Raw genomic sequence first — 16,087 nt, forward strand, 5'->3', positions numbered from 1 at the left:
ACACATATAGTGTAGGATAGTCTGCTTACTCATAGTCATTAGATTTGTTTTTGGAGAAATATACACATTGGATTTCTATATTTAATAGCTAAAGTAATGCTCATATTCTTAACATGCAATATATATATAAATATGATTCAGGGAACACTTTAAACTCTGAACCAGTTCCTCCATAATCTCTACCACTACTGACCGACTCATTCTCATTTTCTGGTGATATTTGTCGAGTCCTAATATGAAGCCGTACTCGAAAGGCAACACAATTAACGAGACAGATACAGGAATACCACAAGTATTGGAAAAAAATTATATTTTAGAAGAATTCACTAGAGAAGGAGACAACTTCCATAACATGAAAAATATACATCAGTATTTTGTCTTTGTACATTAGGCAAGAGAACTGCAGTAGTCTGTCAGAGCCATAATAAAATTAAACGGAGAATAAAGGATTGTGGGGAGAAGTGGGATGGTGAAACATATTCTTACTCTGTAACATTCGGATACACACGCTCACACACACATACACCCCCCTTCTGAACAAAATCCAAGAAACTGTTTGTGAGAAACCTACCGTTAAAGCATGCTTACCGAATCCTATCAAAGACAACGCACAAAAGAAAAACAAAGCTCTGCAAAGGAATTCTCTCAGATGATGGGCAAAAGTTTATGCATAAATGTTTACCTGTTTCTAAATTTTATCCGAATATTGAATCTTCACACGTCGGGGAAATAGGACACACTACACACACACAGCTGGGCAAAGGGGCCATTATTGCTACACCAAATTATCTTTAATAATCCGTTACTGCTGGTACAAAGGATTAAAAAAGAAAAATCACACATCGACACGAGCCTGAAAGAGCGCAGAGAGACTTCGACATCTCCCGTTTTTAGCTCCGGATCCAATGCAGGAGGTGCAACAAGCCAAGCAATCGGAGGCACTTTTGAAAACAAAAAAAAAAACAAAACAAAAACAAAAACAAAAAGGACAAATTAAAACCTATGAGCTTAAACATGCAGGTTATCACATCTGATGGGTTTCCTCGTCAGCTGTCCCATCGCTGAAAACTCACCGCAGAACCAAGCACAGGTGCAGACCTGTTTAGTAGAACTTTTCTACAGCCAAAGCAGGGACACGCCCCCAGTGTCACCCCAGTCCCACCCCCACCCCTAAAGTTAAAACCAATCCAATTGCTCATTGATTGTTTCAGAAATCATCTTTTCCCATGCTTTACATCAATTACGTTTAGTTCAAGTGTCCCTAAGTGAGCGTCCAACCCCTGACATGACATGCTGAACATCAGTAGCGCCAACAACCCGCCCTCCCATCAAACCCTCCCTCAAATACTACATGCCAATAAAGAAAAAACACCTTTCTGGCTTGTTTGTTTCTAGTTTGTCAGTGTGAGGCTCATAGACAATGAAAATCTACGAGATGGGGGAAAGGCCCTTTTCATTGCTACGCATCTCCCTCGACATGACCTGTAAAAGAACTGATGAGCACTACATGAGAAGCTGCTGGGGGAAGGAAAGGGGAAATTAACCATTCTGTTTAAGATTTTTTTTTTTTCTTTTTCTTTTTTTTTTTTTACAGGACTCGAATTCTACCTACAGAAAGCGCTATTTATTTATTTGGTACTAAGTGTTTCACTGGATGGATACGAGGAGTCTTATATATTATCCGGTTTTTATGTCTGTGCTATTTACAGGTCTTTACAATTTCTTTCCTGAATGTTGTATCAGTTCATAAACTTGCGTAAAAATGTGTAATCATCTTATGTTATGGTTTTTCTCTCTTTTTTTGGATGTTGGCATTTGCTTGGCACGTTCCGTCCGTATCTGTAGGAGCCGTTATTGTTCTATTGCAGCCTATTGATGCCAGCTTGTTTCTGCCAACGCTCAATCAAGAAGAATCCGGCAATAGGGTGGTAGAGTGCAGGAAAACAGTGCCATGTTGTTTCTCGACTGGATACCTGGTAACGACAGAAATATAATAATTAAACGCTAAATCCAACAGAAGTCAGTGCTATTTCTATATTATTACATTGCAAATGCATAATAAGGGAACTTGACACAAACAATTTTAACAATAAAGATCCCATTTCAATTTTTACTCACATAATACAAATCTATCTAAATGTCCTAAAAGCTTTTTTTTGAAAATGAACCATGTGTTGCTGGGAGGAGGAAATGGATCATATTTGGTATACTTTTACTCAGTGAGCAAATACAGACAGACCAAAAAAAAAAAAACCCAGCATAAAGTGCATTAGTAAGGGGATAGGCCACAGGGAGAGGAATAAGCACCATCTTTCCAAAATACATTCCCTCAATTGGGGTTTTGATGATTGTGTTACAGCACTGGGCCTTATTCTCCCATATGTCTTGAATAAGGTTGAGATTTGGTGAGTGCTTAGGCCATAGAATACGATTTCTATCATTTTGATTCTCATCAAACCATTCCCTGAGCCCTTCCGTGAGTCATGCTGGAAGAGACCACTCGCATCAGGATAGAAATGTTTCATAACAGGATTCAGGTGATTAGTCAGAAAAACGCTGCATTAATTTGCAGTTATTTTCCTATTACAAATCACCTATTACCCAATAGGCCTTCCTACTACAGTTAGTGTTTGAAATTTAAAAACCTTTCCTGTAGTCTTCAAGCCTACTGAAAAGTCTGTTTTGCATACCAGCCTTCTGTGTTTTCCACATTAGTCAAGTCAAGTCAAGTGGAGTTTGTCATTTCAACCATATACAGCCAGTTAGTACATAACTAGGACCAAGGTGCTACATAGGACAAACACAGAACAACGCAGAACTACAAGGGACTACATAAATTTATACATAAAGTGCACAAGTGCAAACACGTGCAGACAGCACAAGACAGTACAATGACTACTGAGAGACAACGGACACAGTAAGTCCCAGTGCAGCGCCGACCAGTACACAGTTCTATTACAAAGTGAATCCAGTGACAATAGTGCAAAAAAAAAAAAAAAAAAAAAAAAAACAGTACAATATAAGTTGCTGAAATAGGTGTAAACATAAGAAGTTGCAGCTTATTTGTAGCAGCATAATGCAATGCGGGGATGTGTAAAAAATTGCAAAGAGGATGTACAGCTGTGTGTGTGTGTGTGTGTGTGTGTGTGTGTTCTTTCAGTCCAGTTTCTGAGTATTGAGGAGTCTGATGGCTTGGGGGAAGAAACTGTTGCACAGCCTGGTCGTGAGGGCCCAAATGCTTCGGTACCGTTTGCCAGACGGCAGGAGGGTGAAGAGTGTGTGAGAGAATAGTGAATAGTTTAGTAAAAACTATTGCCTACAATGTCCGAGTTAGTTTTGAGATGCAGCCCAAAACAATAACCACGCTGGCAGCAGAAAGTTTTAAGAGAGACAGAGCTCATTAGTGTGAAATCATGCAATATTTCACACTTGGACTTGGAAACCTGACGGACAGGGATGGTTTGGCTCGTTCCATCTAATGAAGGTCACTTTTAAATCTTCCGGATGTACATAACACATAAAGATAACAGTGAGTGTCATGCATCGAGTATAAACCAGGCTCCTTTACTTTGTGTCAGGTCTTATCACACCACCCGGGGTGAATAAAAACCACAGTCACTTGCGTTACATGTATGTATGTTACTAACAAATGTTACAGTATTCCCACATTACACATCTGGAAATAAAATGTATATATTTTTTAAAAAAAGAAAAAGAAAAAAAAAAAAAAAAAAAACAGGCTTAAGGCTTAAATTCTTAATGTCCATTTGGGATCGTTTGGGAATCCCTGCTCTAAGGGGACTCAAACCACGCCAGCAAAATGTTAAAATTAATTTGTCATCTGTGTACAAGTAGCTGATTCTCTACAAGTATTACCATAAAACTGCAGAGTCCTGCGGCTCTGTTAAGTTATGCACATTGTAGTGAGCATATACAGTGAATAAACTTGGCCTAACTTTGTTGGAAGAGTTTCATGTTGTTCCCAAGTTACATACGACCTAAAGATTAGCCACAAGCAACATTAATGTGGGCAAATAAACAAACATTATTAAAAACTTTAATTAATTTTCAAATGAAATCAAATGCAAGACAGTTTTATTGGAATTGAAACAGTCTCAATCAGCATTACTAGGCTACATTAAACTTTAGGTTACCACTCAGGGCCTGAATTTATAAAAAAAAAAAAAAAAAAAAAGGCATGCTTTCTGCACTAACTCTTTGTGCATGGAGTCCCAACTGTGCTCCCCTGAACCTGTTCAAACAGGTTACCCATGACACAAAAGCTTAGCGCCAACACCACACAAACACAAAGTGACTAACAACTTCTGAATAACCGGGCCCCACACTTCAGGTTTTGTTTATTTGGCTTAGGACTAAGGCTCAGTGCACTAGATTAAAGGCAGGAATCTTTTTCTTCCTGCATCATGCTCTGGCAACCTTTATTTTTTTCCTCACTGGTGAATATATAGCTTAGCAAGACTAGCTTGATAAACCAAAATAAACAAGTCACGGGATCTTGGCTATAAAAGCACATGGGTAAAGTCCAACACTTACCCTGAAAATAGTGACGCTACAAGCTGCTGGATGAATATCAGTCAAAGGCTGTCTCTTGGCTCTTTCGTACACAACGGGCAACTTTTCTCTTGAATTCACCATGTCGGTCTTCCCTCCACTCTTTCTGAAATATTAAAAAACGGTCTTCTTTAGTAAAGCTGAAAGTGGATAGATTTTCTTCATTGCAATCCGATACTAACCATCAGCTCACTGCCATCAGACTTTCTGAAATGTAATAGTGTTTCTAAACTTCTTGAAGGGAGACTTACTGCTGCATCCACGTTGGCAGGGGAGTCTCCATTAGGATCAGCTAGCATAGAGATGACACTAATCATGATGGTCTCCACTGTGTGAATGGGAAGCCAGCGCTCCTCTGGCTTTTCGTAGCCGTACTTGTCCTCCCCCGGCTCGTGCAAAATAGAAATACAAACATCACCGTTCTTGTCAACTGGAAACAAGACCAAGAAGAGGAAATTAGAAAGCGTGAACTCTGGAGAGGAAGCTAGATCACATTGTGCAGGCTGTTTTGCTGTATAATGAACTGTGTGGCTGGCTATGTCGAAGGCCCGCTTCACACCTGGTCTTAACATCTGTCTCGAGTGATCTGATCACAAGCGGACAGCCGAGAAGCATAGCCGTTTATACGCAGCATTATGAATGCATCTCTAGTGACCACTTGTGATTGGATTTCATCCTTTCGTTTCCGTGGGAGGAAGGGTGCTGTGCACATTCATTACACCCATCCTCTGCTGCATTCATTTTCAGGTAAAAAATGTCCAGTGAATCCTCTCATGTACCTGTATGGGCTGTTTAAACGCGTGGTCTGCTAACTAAAGTTAGAAATGAATGAGAGAAGACGATGAAAGAAGCTATGAAAAGCAGCTGCTTTCATCTCTGCTGTTATAGCATCTCCTTTAGCCTTTGGCCTAGCGGGGAAGAGCTCTAGTCTTGCGCTGATTGAGCAAAGGCACATTGAGACGTTTTTGTGTTCACACTACAGATGTTATGTGGTCATATACATCTCAGACCACCTACAAATGTGGTTTGAATGATCAGATACCATGTTTACACCTGTATTTAACACTGTCCACTTACAATCGGATCTCCCAGGATGCATGTAAACACCAGGTGTCAATCACATTCATTCAAAGATATACCACTAAACTAACACTATTTATTTTATTTTTTTCCAAAATCTGCCACATCTGTTTTTAATGACATAGCTACTGAGGTTTTAATATTTGACAAGAAACAAATCACTGTGTTACTGATGCATGGAATATCCCTATCTATTCTCTTGAGAAGTCCCAGTATTAACAGATTATATATACACAGAGGAAAAAATCATTACAAGCCATAAATAGCTCATCAGTGAATTTCAATTTTTAGAAGGAACTAAAACTTTTACCGTTTGGATGCCATATTTCTGTGATGAATTTCATTTTGGGAGGCCTGAGAGGATAGTCTTTGGGAAATGTGAGATGGGCTTTGAACACTCCACCTTCACTGTAGACACAAAATGTGTGTTTAGAAAGTGCAAGAATGCAGGAAAAACAACAACCATTATCACCTACATCACATATTCTACAGCATGAGCTTCACACACAAGTCTCTTGTTGTGTAATGTCTACTGTTGCATCTAATAAAGATTTTTAATTTAAAAAAAAATTAACACAGAGGAGTTTTATTAAAAGTTTTATTAAAAGAAAACCAGCAGCAGAATACAAATCACATCAAAGGCTATTCAGTGAGATGTAACCACATTAAACCCAGATGTAATACAGATGTGCTATTTAACATTTTAGGAATTATTAAACCTCATATTTAAACTTCAGTCCGATTACAAAGGTTTTATTTTATACTTTTATACCTTCATTTAGATTCAGTGGTTTTTGTGTGTGTTTGTATGCCTACTTTTCCACACTCCTAGCTAGCATGCTCATTCACATTATATTCATTTCCTAGTTCTTGTAAATAAATCCCAGTGGAGTGTGTTAGCAAGCATCTCAAATAGCTGTTCGACTTGTTCAACTTTTTTGCCAAACAAAATGATATCTGATTGTCAACAAGCATGACAATTGAGTGTATATTTGCTTTGGACAGAATTATCCTTGAACTGGGTGTGGGAAAACCAGCACACAAACTTCACAGCTGACTCCATACCAGGGCTCTAACCTTTGATAAATGTCAGAAAAGTTACTCAATATTGCATTCTGTCTGATCCCATAAACTCACTACTCCACGCTCCTGTTAGGGCAGGTGTAGTAAACCCAGGAGACGGACTGCACTTACTAGAGTGTATCAGGAGGACCAATTATTAGCACTTCCCATCTGTAGAGGTCATTATCATCTATCAGTCCTGCAGAGAAGCCTTCCACTGGATTTTTATTCAATTCTGCAAGAGAGACAAAGATAGTTATTAATGATGGAGAAATGTGCTTGTGTTTCAGGCTGGAACTGAGTAAATGGTGGCACTATTTTATGCTGTGAGTAAACTTTAAACCCGACACTGAGCAGTAAGAAAAGACTTCTGATGGTTGATCCAGTATACCAGTTGAAATTGTTGTTAAGGTATAAACAGAACATGATGCAAATGACTCACACACACAATTAAAAAAAAAAAAAAACACCAGATTTTCCATTGTATTCACACTTTGTGCAATACAACAAACACACAATGCGAAGTCACCCGTCACCTGAATATCATTTGCATCATCCCAATTTCACTGACACTCGTCTACTCTCATATCTGTCGCTGTCGTTTAAGGGTCAGAAATCAAATTCAGGTGATGAAGTGTTACAGAAATGTTGTCAAAATTTATTGAATTTATTGCACTGAAGGCTACGAGTATGGCCATATCACAGTATCACAGCAAGAGTCACGGTGTATGACCAAACAGTTACCTCACTGCTGACTTTTTCAAGATACCGATTAAAATACGTTCTCTTCTACCTGTTAATTTTTTTTTTTTTTTTTTTTTTTAACCTGAACAGCTTCCTTACTCCAGCAGCTCTCATCAGGGACTGCACTGAAAACCTTCTGGCTGTGTAATCCGTTACTGTAATAAACACATTGCTACCTCTGCTGTCATTCTTAGCGTGTCCATAACTTTATTATGCACGACAAGCTAGCAATTGCACAGAAGGACATGGCATTGCTGACTAGACGAAAAACGAAACAATCTATTTTTGGCTAAGCAGCACTACACAACGATGATATATATATATTTTTTTTGCTCAATGTGCTGCCTTTCCTCAGTTACTCTCTCTTTCAGCATATAATAACAGCAGATGAGATTCGTTCTCAAAGCACAAAACATCCTATAAATATATAAAACTAAAATGTTAGTTTATTTATATTAACGAGAACGCAGTGTTTCTTCAATCCTGGAGTGTTTTGCCAAACAGCATACTTTAATCACTTTTTCCGCATTAAAAAAATGGATTTAAAGGACAACATAAACGTGAAATTAAGTTTGGATTTGCTGTTTGTTCAACAGGGAAATAAAGGTATCAAAAATATTGGATAATAATTATGGTTCATTAGAAGTTGAAGCGACATCATATTATACATTGATACATATACAGAAACTGTGATCATTAACGAGAACATGGGAGAATTTTTTTTAAATTACTAAAGCACACTGATAGGATTGAAGTTTAATACTTTCAGCCTGTTCAGATTAAAAGGGAAAAACCATAAAAACCCTAAAACAACCTCAATGAGACAATTAAAAAAATTAGAATCCCTTGTAAAAATAAATTATTTTCCCTACAGGTAAAAGAACGCCTGGAAACAGCACTGCTCTGACGCTCCAGAAAGGAAGGTGGACCACCCTCCCCCCGTCCTTGTCCTAAACATAGCCACTGATGGAAACTGCAGACCTGATTTCAGATCAGTAAGAAAGGAGCTCAGGTTCCTGTTTGTGGCCACGCTCAGGTTTAAACGGCACAGGGCTGGAGCCACGGAGTGTAAATCTAAGAGCACATGCGGTGCCCGATTGTCCGTGTGAGTTATGAGGACCGGCCTGGCACGGCCTTTTGCATGTGATCTGCTTACGAAGCACAGCAAAACAATCACCAAGGACTGAAGGAACACAGAACATGTTGATGAAATAACTGGCTGCCTGTGGTGTCGGCTTTTATAAGCAAATGAATCATATGAGCATTCTGACCCGATTACACAAAGCAGAACCACCTAGAAGAAACATGAGTGGTGGTTTAAATATATATATATTTAAAAAAAAAACCTTCAAATAAGTTGTCTGGTCAGTTTAACAATTTGAATTGGGTTTTGTTTTACCATCCCAAGGACAACAAGGTACATGTATAAATCCAATCTTATTTCCAGGAAATGACCTGCAGGTAAAAGCTCATTGGCCTTTAACTGACTTGTCAGTGAATGCCAGGGTAAGACTATTACACAGGGCATGTAACAAGCTAAAGCTGACCTCTAAACAACAAAAACAGTGTACAAACCACATTCAGAAATTAGCTATCTTTTCACAGATTGCAGGAATGACCACAATACCAAACTCAGCTCAGCCATGTTTCATGCTAGTAAAACTTATTTCTTCATAGTATTACTAGTATTTCTTCACGTGATGCATTCGCATCACCCAAGGGTCACGTAAGTGGTGCTTTAGACTTGTGCAAAATTCATCTGCGGCGAGATACAGAGAAGCTGTTTATGTGTAATCGTAGCTTCCTCCTAAATCTCAACTATGAAGCAAAATAGAGTGAAGTTTGGCAAAAGAGGTGCAACATTATAGGGTATTATTTGACTTATATTTAAAATATTTCAGAGTCACATGACAGTTCTTGGACAGAGATGAGCAGACAGCAAATTTCAGTGCAACATTTCCACAAACTACTAAACTTATTGCATCTATTTTGCATTTTCCATCCATTATGCTTGGGACGATAGTATCGGGAATCACGGATGGATTCCAAATACTGCGACGGCTATTAATTTGCACGATTTAAACATGGTGTCTGCGGCTTTAAGATCGACAAAAATAGCGTTATATTTCATAATATGCTTCCTTTTCTCCTATTTTGTAGCCTACACAAATCTTAATAACCTGTTGTCTGACATCAGAGCAAAGCAACACAACATCTTTCTCTGATGTACCTTAGCTTCCATTGTCCGTGCTGCCAAACAGATAAATCAGCAAAAGTCTTCCCTCTCAAAACACAAATGGGTTTCTAAAGTAAAGTTAATGAAAAAGGTGCGTTGTTTATCAGGGCTGCTGTTCACCAGAATATACATGCGTAGTTTATATAATTTTATAATAAGCAGTTTATAATGAGATAACTCTCTACATTTATTTACAGTCCCGACTGGAGGTAAATTGCAAAAAAAGTTTTTGACACTTTGCCCAAGAAAGAATCGAGTCAAGGAATCAAGATCTGGTGCACGCATGCACAGGAATCAACCAGGCCAAATAATTTCTTATAAAAGCAATACTACTGTGCTTACATTTTGCCCTCATCCTCCCACACAAATAGATAGATGACAAACTGGATTCAGGGATCTGCTGCACATTACAGAAGATGAATTAGATTTTCTCTCGAACTCTCATTGGCTGATTCTCATCGCTGAACTCGCAACTACTTGCTGAGGGTTTTGCGCTACACAATTCAGCAGAGCCTCAGTGATCGCTTGCAGACTGAGAAAATAGCATGGCTGAACTGTTAACACCACATGAGCATGCAGCGAGTACCCGCAGAGCCCCAAAATTAGCCCTGGGAAATCAGGGCTAAAATCATGTGGTGTGCGCAAACTCTTTGTTTCTCCCCGGTGCAGCTGAGCGCTCAGGGGCATAAGCGGGGTTCAGTAAGTTCACTATGCTGGTGCTACGAGAAAGCAGTCATAACATGATTGATTCCAATCTGTCAATCTGCTCCGGCTGGAAAGAGGACGAATCGAGCCATCCAGCCAGGGTCCGGAGGATCTCTTTACAGCCCTTGGATGGGGAGGATCTTTGGCATGGTGCCAGGATAGGCTTGGAGGTGTTTGCTCTCAGCTGTGAACATTTGGCACGAAACAAATGTTCTCGCTGCTTATGTACAAGCGTGTGTGTGTGTGTGTTTGGAGGGGGTGTTCTATGCTGATTCTAAAGGGCGGGGGTATGGTGTTTCATAGCAAACATTGCACAACACTTAGTCTTTCGAGCCAAATCACTGTAAGGGTAAAAACAGTTGGGAGAATCTGGTTTGTGTATGCAGTCAGTTCAGTTTTAGAGTTTTGTCTGCTGTCGAGTATGTACGCTATTTAGTGTAAATCGGACTCAAATTGTCTTCAGCTTTATTTATCATCAATTTGAGAATGTGTTTCAAATACACGCCAAAACCTATGAATTTAATTTTCCAACAATTTCCATTTCAGTGCCAATAACATCGCTAAAACATACAGGAGGTAATAAATTCTGCAGGGTTTTTTTTTTTAATGGCTGTAGTAACCCCTCTCTAGTATTCTTAGACCCTGACCTATTTACATTAGCATGAGGAAGTTTTTGACAGAGATTAGAAAACACTCTACAGATAAGGGCACCTGCTAAATGCTGTAAATGTCATTTATTAACATTTATTATGCGCTTAACACAGAAACACAAAACGGTATAAACCATTTTGCATTTGTTGTAAACATGTCACAATGACAAGTGCTGTTTTTCTGTCATAGTGTCACTCTGTTATCAGTCACTGAGATCAATGTAGTGTTGAAATTATGGTATGTTGCTAACCCTGATGTGCACATCATGGGACCCCCAAAGCAAAGCAGTGAGCTGTCAGTCAGGCATCAGGCTGAGAGAGTCCTGATCACTGCTAGCGGTGGACAAAAGAGCAGAGAGAAAGCAAAACACATATATACGACTTTAAATAACACCAACACCACCACAGATCAGCGCCTGCGTGTTAATCCCCCTTACAAACGCGTCTGATGTGTGATCGGATTGCTGCTGTTGCTGTCTGACCCCTTGGCTAAAAGCTGGCTAACCGAGTCTGCTAACTTTAGCCTGCTAGCTTTAGCCTGCTAGCTGAGGAAAAAAACAAAGGGATTTGATTACCCTGCTGCAGCAGCCGTGCACACAACATGTCGCCTAATAAACACTGGTATACCAACGAGAACAAACCCTGCAATCAGTCACCATGCTGTAAAAATAATACTCGTATTTCAGTTTCAGTAATAAGAGGCAATATAATAAGCGAGAAGGAATGAAGAAAAAGGAAAGCCTGCTAGCTAGACGTGGCTTCACAGACGTCAATACGTAAGCAGTCATGCTAGCAAGCTAGTTAGCATTTAGCAATGCTGCCGGCCGGCTGAACAGGCCAGAAATTCTGTAAAAACGTCCCGAATCTTTAACATTTATAAACCTTCAAACTCGAAATGAACACAACAAGTATCTACTGACACCAAAGCGACACTACGTACAACTGCTAAGTATTAATTTAAAGTGTTTAGCAAAACAAAGAGGCTTGGAACTGAAGCACGAGCGAAGAAGTCGATTAGCTAACTTAGCTAACACGCTACCGGTTGGCAGCTAGCTTTTAGCTTAGCCACTTCCATTTCACTCGCCAGCAGTCATTGTTGTATTTACCTGCCAACTGTCTCCTGAGTAACAGCGCTGACTGGGGCTCCGTCATCGTTATCTCTGTTGTACTATGACTATAATACGCGTTCAAACTAAACTAAGGAAAAGAAGCGCAGGCTTTAAATACTCGTCGCTGTCTGGCCGTCTCTTCTAGTCCGTTTTGCTCAACATTCTGATCCGGTGCGCGCATGCGCAGTATCCCCGGTGAAGCCACGAGAAAAGAGAGAGCTCGAGGGCACTTATGGGCTTCGCGTTTGCGCATGCGCTAAGCAAACATTAAATAAATCAATAATAATAATAATAATAATAATAATAATAATAATAATAATAATAATCTCGAACTAATTCAAATGGATATTAGTGTGTCGTTTTTTATGATAAGAAAAAGCAACCAATGTCCAGATTTAACTTGTTAATTTATGTAAGGAAATATAATATTAAATATTACATAAATATTACATCAGATTAACATCAGAGATGCTAAAAGGACCCAAATTCTTAACTCAAGTCAAAGTGCATTTAATCATCTAAATAAATACTCTTCAAATTCTTCACTCAATTTAATCATGAAAAGTATAAAAGTATGAAAGTAAACTACAAGAAAGTTTCACAAATGATATCTGACTCAGATCACACACTGATTTTATCAGGTTTCAAGTGTGTAAACATTACCTAAGGCTAACTAACAGCAGCTTAATTCCAAATCTCTCAAATGTTACCTAGCATAATGATAAACTCTGAGGCTACACCTGAATGCTACCAACAATAGCTAGCTCTCACAACACAAACTGCCTTGTGTTGAAGCAGCAGATAGATTACAATGCTGAGTATTAAATCTCATTCTTGCTGTCACATCAGTTAAAGTTTACTTTTCTTAGTAATTTAGATCAACTCCACGAAGCTGCCTGAGGCTAAAAAGTCACCTTAGAACTTCACAAATATATAATTACAGAGAAAGGTAGTCATGTAGGGTTTGAAAATGTACTGGGTAAAAGGTTAAACCTTTTTTTTTTTTTTGTAGTGAAGATTTCTGAATAGTTTTGAGGTTAAAAGTTACTGAAAGACTACTTAAATATTCAGAAAAACACAAGTCTGCTTCAACACCTACAAACCAGCAAATAAAACTATGTGGCTTTATTAAGGTTAGGAAAAAAATGCATGAGATATGAGATACAGTGTGTTCTGAGAGATCAGACATCAAAATGATATCAATGATATAGCATCAGCTGATAGAGAGCCAATTAAAATAATCAATATTTCAGCATGAATCACTGCTTCATCTTACACAGTGTCTAAACATTAACTAACATTAACACAGCATTAATGCTGTGTTTTAGGAAATAAGGTTATTAATAATACATAACATAATATGGAGAGATTTAAAGGCCTTTTTTTTTATTAAAACAGAACAAAAACCAAGAGGTAGGTTTCATATCACTGTGTTTTATTAGGAAGTTAAGATGCTTGCCCACTAGGTGGAGACTTCAAATTCAAGCCTCTTGCCTCTGAAACAGGCACAACACACGTTATAATATGTCCTAAAAAATTTCATTTGAACTCTGAATTCATTTGAAAAAATCACCCACTGTGTTTACTTGGTATTTAATATATTGCATTTCCCAGGATTGGGAAATGCAATATATTAATAGTTACACAATTTGTCAAATTCAGCAAATTAAAAAATAATAATAATTTCTTTGACGAAGAAACAAAAGCAATTATAATTCTATAATTAAAATTTCATATTATGCATAAAATTTAAATATACAAAATGTATACTATTTAATGACAAAGATTCCTGACCTTGAGTATAAATAAATAAATAAATATGTAATCTGTATATGTAATATGTAATAAATATGTAATCAGTGGAATCTGCTTTTCTACTGCGTATAAAATCCTGCCATATTTTAAAACTGAAAATAGATATTTTCCATATTGTAAGACATGAAGAATTCCCCCTAATAGTGATAAGTCACATTTCTAGACTCAGTCAGCACCCTTAAATCCTGATTTATAAGTCAATTTATTGATCTTCTTCTCTGAAATTATTAATGCGGTTTATTACTGAAACAGAAATCTGTTGATCAGCAATAATCAAACCATAGGCTGTAGCTTATAAAAAAAGAGAAGGAACCTCTGGGCATTAGGAGAAGAATGATGAGGAGAAGAAGTTCCCCTCTTTTCTCTCATACAATGTGTCATACCACAAATTAAGAGAAGGTAGAGTCAGAACAACAGACAGAAAGAAGCACATGATGAAACAAAGACAAAGACAAAAATGATGTTACACAGTAAAACGTCTAGTTATGGAACATGGACAATATTTAAAGTCCTGTCATAGTAGGAGTTTGTGGCTGTTGTTGTTCTTTCAGCTGTTCCCATTAGGGGTCGCCACAGCGGATCATTGGTCCACATGTTTGATTTGGTGCAGGTTTTATGTCAGATGCCCTTCCTGACGCAACCCTCCCCAATTGGGAATGGCTGGGGGTGGTTCCCTGTCTGGGAATCGAACCCGGGGTGTGGCGGTGAGAGCACCAAGGCCTAACCACTAGTCTTCCAGGGACCTATAGTAGGAGTTTGTGGTAATTGGTAATAATAAAGATAACTACAATACGACAAAGTGGGGCTAACTTAAAGTGTAATGAATGTTATTCTTACACACTTCTGTGCCTGCATAGCTGCAAACATGTGAGGGCGTTGTGCGCAGGTCGCATCCTCCGTCATATTTCGCATAACTTGAATTCGTCTACTGGGAGGAAGAAAAATAAAAACAAAATGAAAGAACTAAAGGGCAGCATAGTGATATAGCAGCATGGTGGTGGTACAGCTTTGTCACCTCACAGGACCAGGATCCCTGGTACGATCCTGAGCTCAGGTTACTGATTGTGTAGAGTTTCTCCCTCATGTTCTCCCTGAGCCTCCTGGTTCTCTGTTTTCCTCCCACCTCCCAAAAACAAATAAGTGGATCAGCTATGCTAAATTACCACTAGATGTGAATGTGTGTGCATGGTGTCCATGAGATGAACTGGTGTCCCATCCAGTGTGCATTCCTGCCTTACACCCAGTGCTCCCAGGAATGGCTCTGGAAAAGCAAGACTTTCATTTAGTAGTAAATTTTCTACCCCCAAGTTGACCCGCTCACGTTATGTCCAAATCCACTGGCAGACACGTATGCGGCTGTGTGTATGTGAAACCCTTGCATTGTATAACATATAAACCAGGCCATAGTGGTGAGATTGCTGACATATGTGGTAATAAAAATGTCAACAAGAGGTCAGTGTCGGTATCATTAGAACAATAATGATTTGCATTGAATGAAAGCGTGCAATTTTCACCCATCTTTCACCTGATTTCTTTTTAATTTGCCAGGTTTCTATATTAAGCTATTGCTCTATCTACAAGTAAGTTACTGTACTATAATTATCAGTATTTGCTTAATTATACAAACTGTAAGTTTTTAAATAGACTACAGTACTGAAATAATGCAACATCTAATCACACCACCAAAGTTTACAGACAAAAACAACAGAGTTCAAATAAAGATATTTTTCCTCACTTAAATCAACTGCTATAGCATGATAAGAATCAGAGCCTTAATATCATCACAGAGCCTATAACTGTTCCTGATGAGGTGTGATTGCATTTCCGTGGCTTACTCGCAGTATTAGGGGAGCATTAGGGGTTTTTATGGCTAATTTACAAATCATAAGAATTCTCTATGTCTATGCTTACATAAAAGGGAACTATAATACAGAACATTGGCTTTTTTTTTTTTTTCAAGTGTCCACACCTCTGTTACGGAACATGACAAGGCAGTTTCTGGTTTGTTTCAAACGAAAGTTCCCATCAGCTTTGCATTGAATATGAAGCATTTGTTTAGTTTGTTGTTAGATAATAGAGTTAGATCCTGGACACACAGAAAGTGGTGCAGTGTC

General features: G+C 38.5%; 1 protein-coding gene across 1 annotated transcript; it reads right to left on the reverse strand.

Moving 5' to 3' along the window:
- Positions 1-293: 293 nt before the first annotated feature.
- Positions 294-12,363, reverse strand: ube2g1a (ubiquitin-conjugating enzyme E2G 1a (UBC7 homolog, yeast)). Its single transcript, XM_026922370.3, has 6 exons — positions 12,156-12,363; positions 6,847-6,949; positions 5,963-6,060; positions 4,824-5,002; positions 4,555-4,678; positions 294-1,973 (listed from the first exon to the last, which is right to left on the reverse strand). The coding sequence occupies exons 1-5, from the start codon at positions 12,199-12,201 to the stop codon at positions 4,592-4,594; spliced, it is 513 nt and encodes a 170-aa protein (XP_026778171.1). The 5' UTR covers positions 12,202-12,363; the 3' UTR covers positions 294-1,973; positions 4,555-4,591.
- Between the last annotated feature and the right edge of the window lie 3,724 nt (positions 12,364-16,087).

Source organism: Pangasianodon hypophthalmus, chromosome 27 (assembly GCF_027358585.1).
Source record: "Pangasianodon hypophthalmus isolate fPanHyp1 chromosome 27, fPanHyp1.pri, whole genome shotgun sequence".
Taxonomy (NCBI): domain Eukaryota; kingdom Metazoa; phylum Chordata; class Actinopteri; order Siluriformes; family Pangasiidae; genus Pangasianodon; species Pangasianodon hypophthalmus.

Bases quoted from the DNA above. Each gene is read 5' to 3' on its own strand.
- ube2g1a (XM_026922370.3), bottom strand. From the start codon at position 12,201: ATGACGGAGCCCCAGTCAGCGCTGTTACTCAGGAGACAGTTGGCAG. The intron at 5,003-5,962 runs GTAAAAGTTTTA...TCTTGTTTCCAG, and splicing joins AGAAATATGGCATCCAAACG to TTGACAAGAACGGTGATGTT. The intron at 4,679-4,823 runs GTAAGTCTCCCT...TTAATATTTCAG, and splicing joins CTGCCAACGTGGATGCAGCA to AAAGAGTGGAGGGAAGACCG.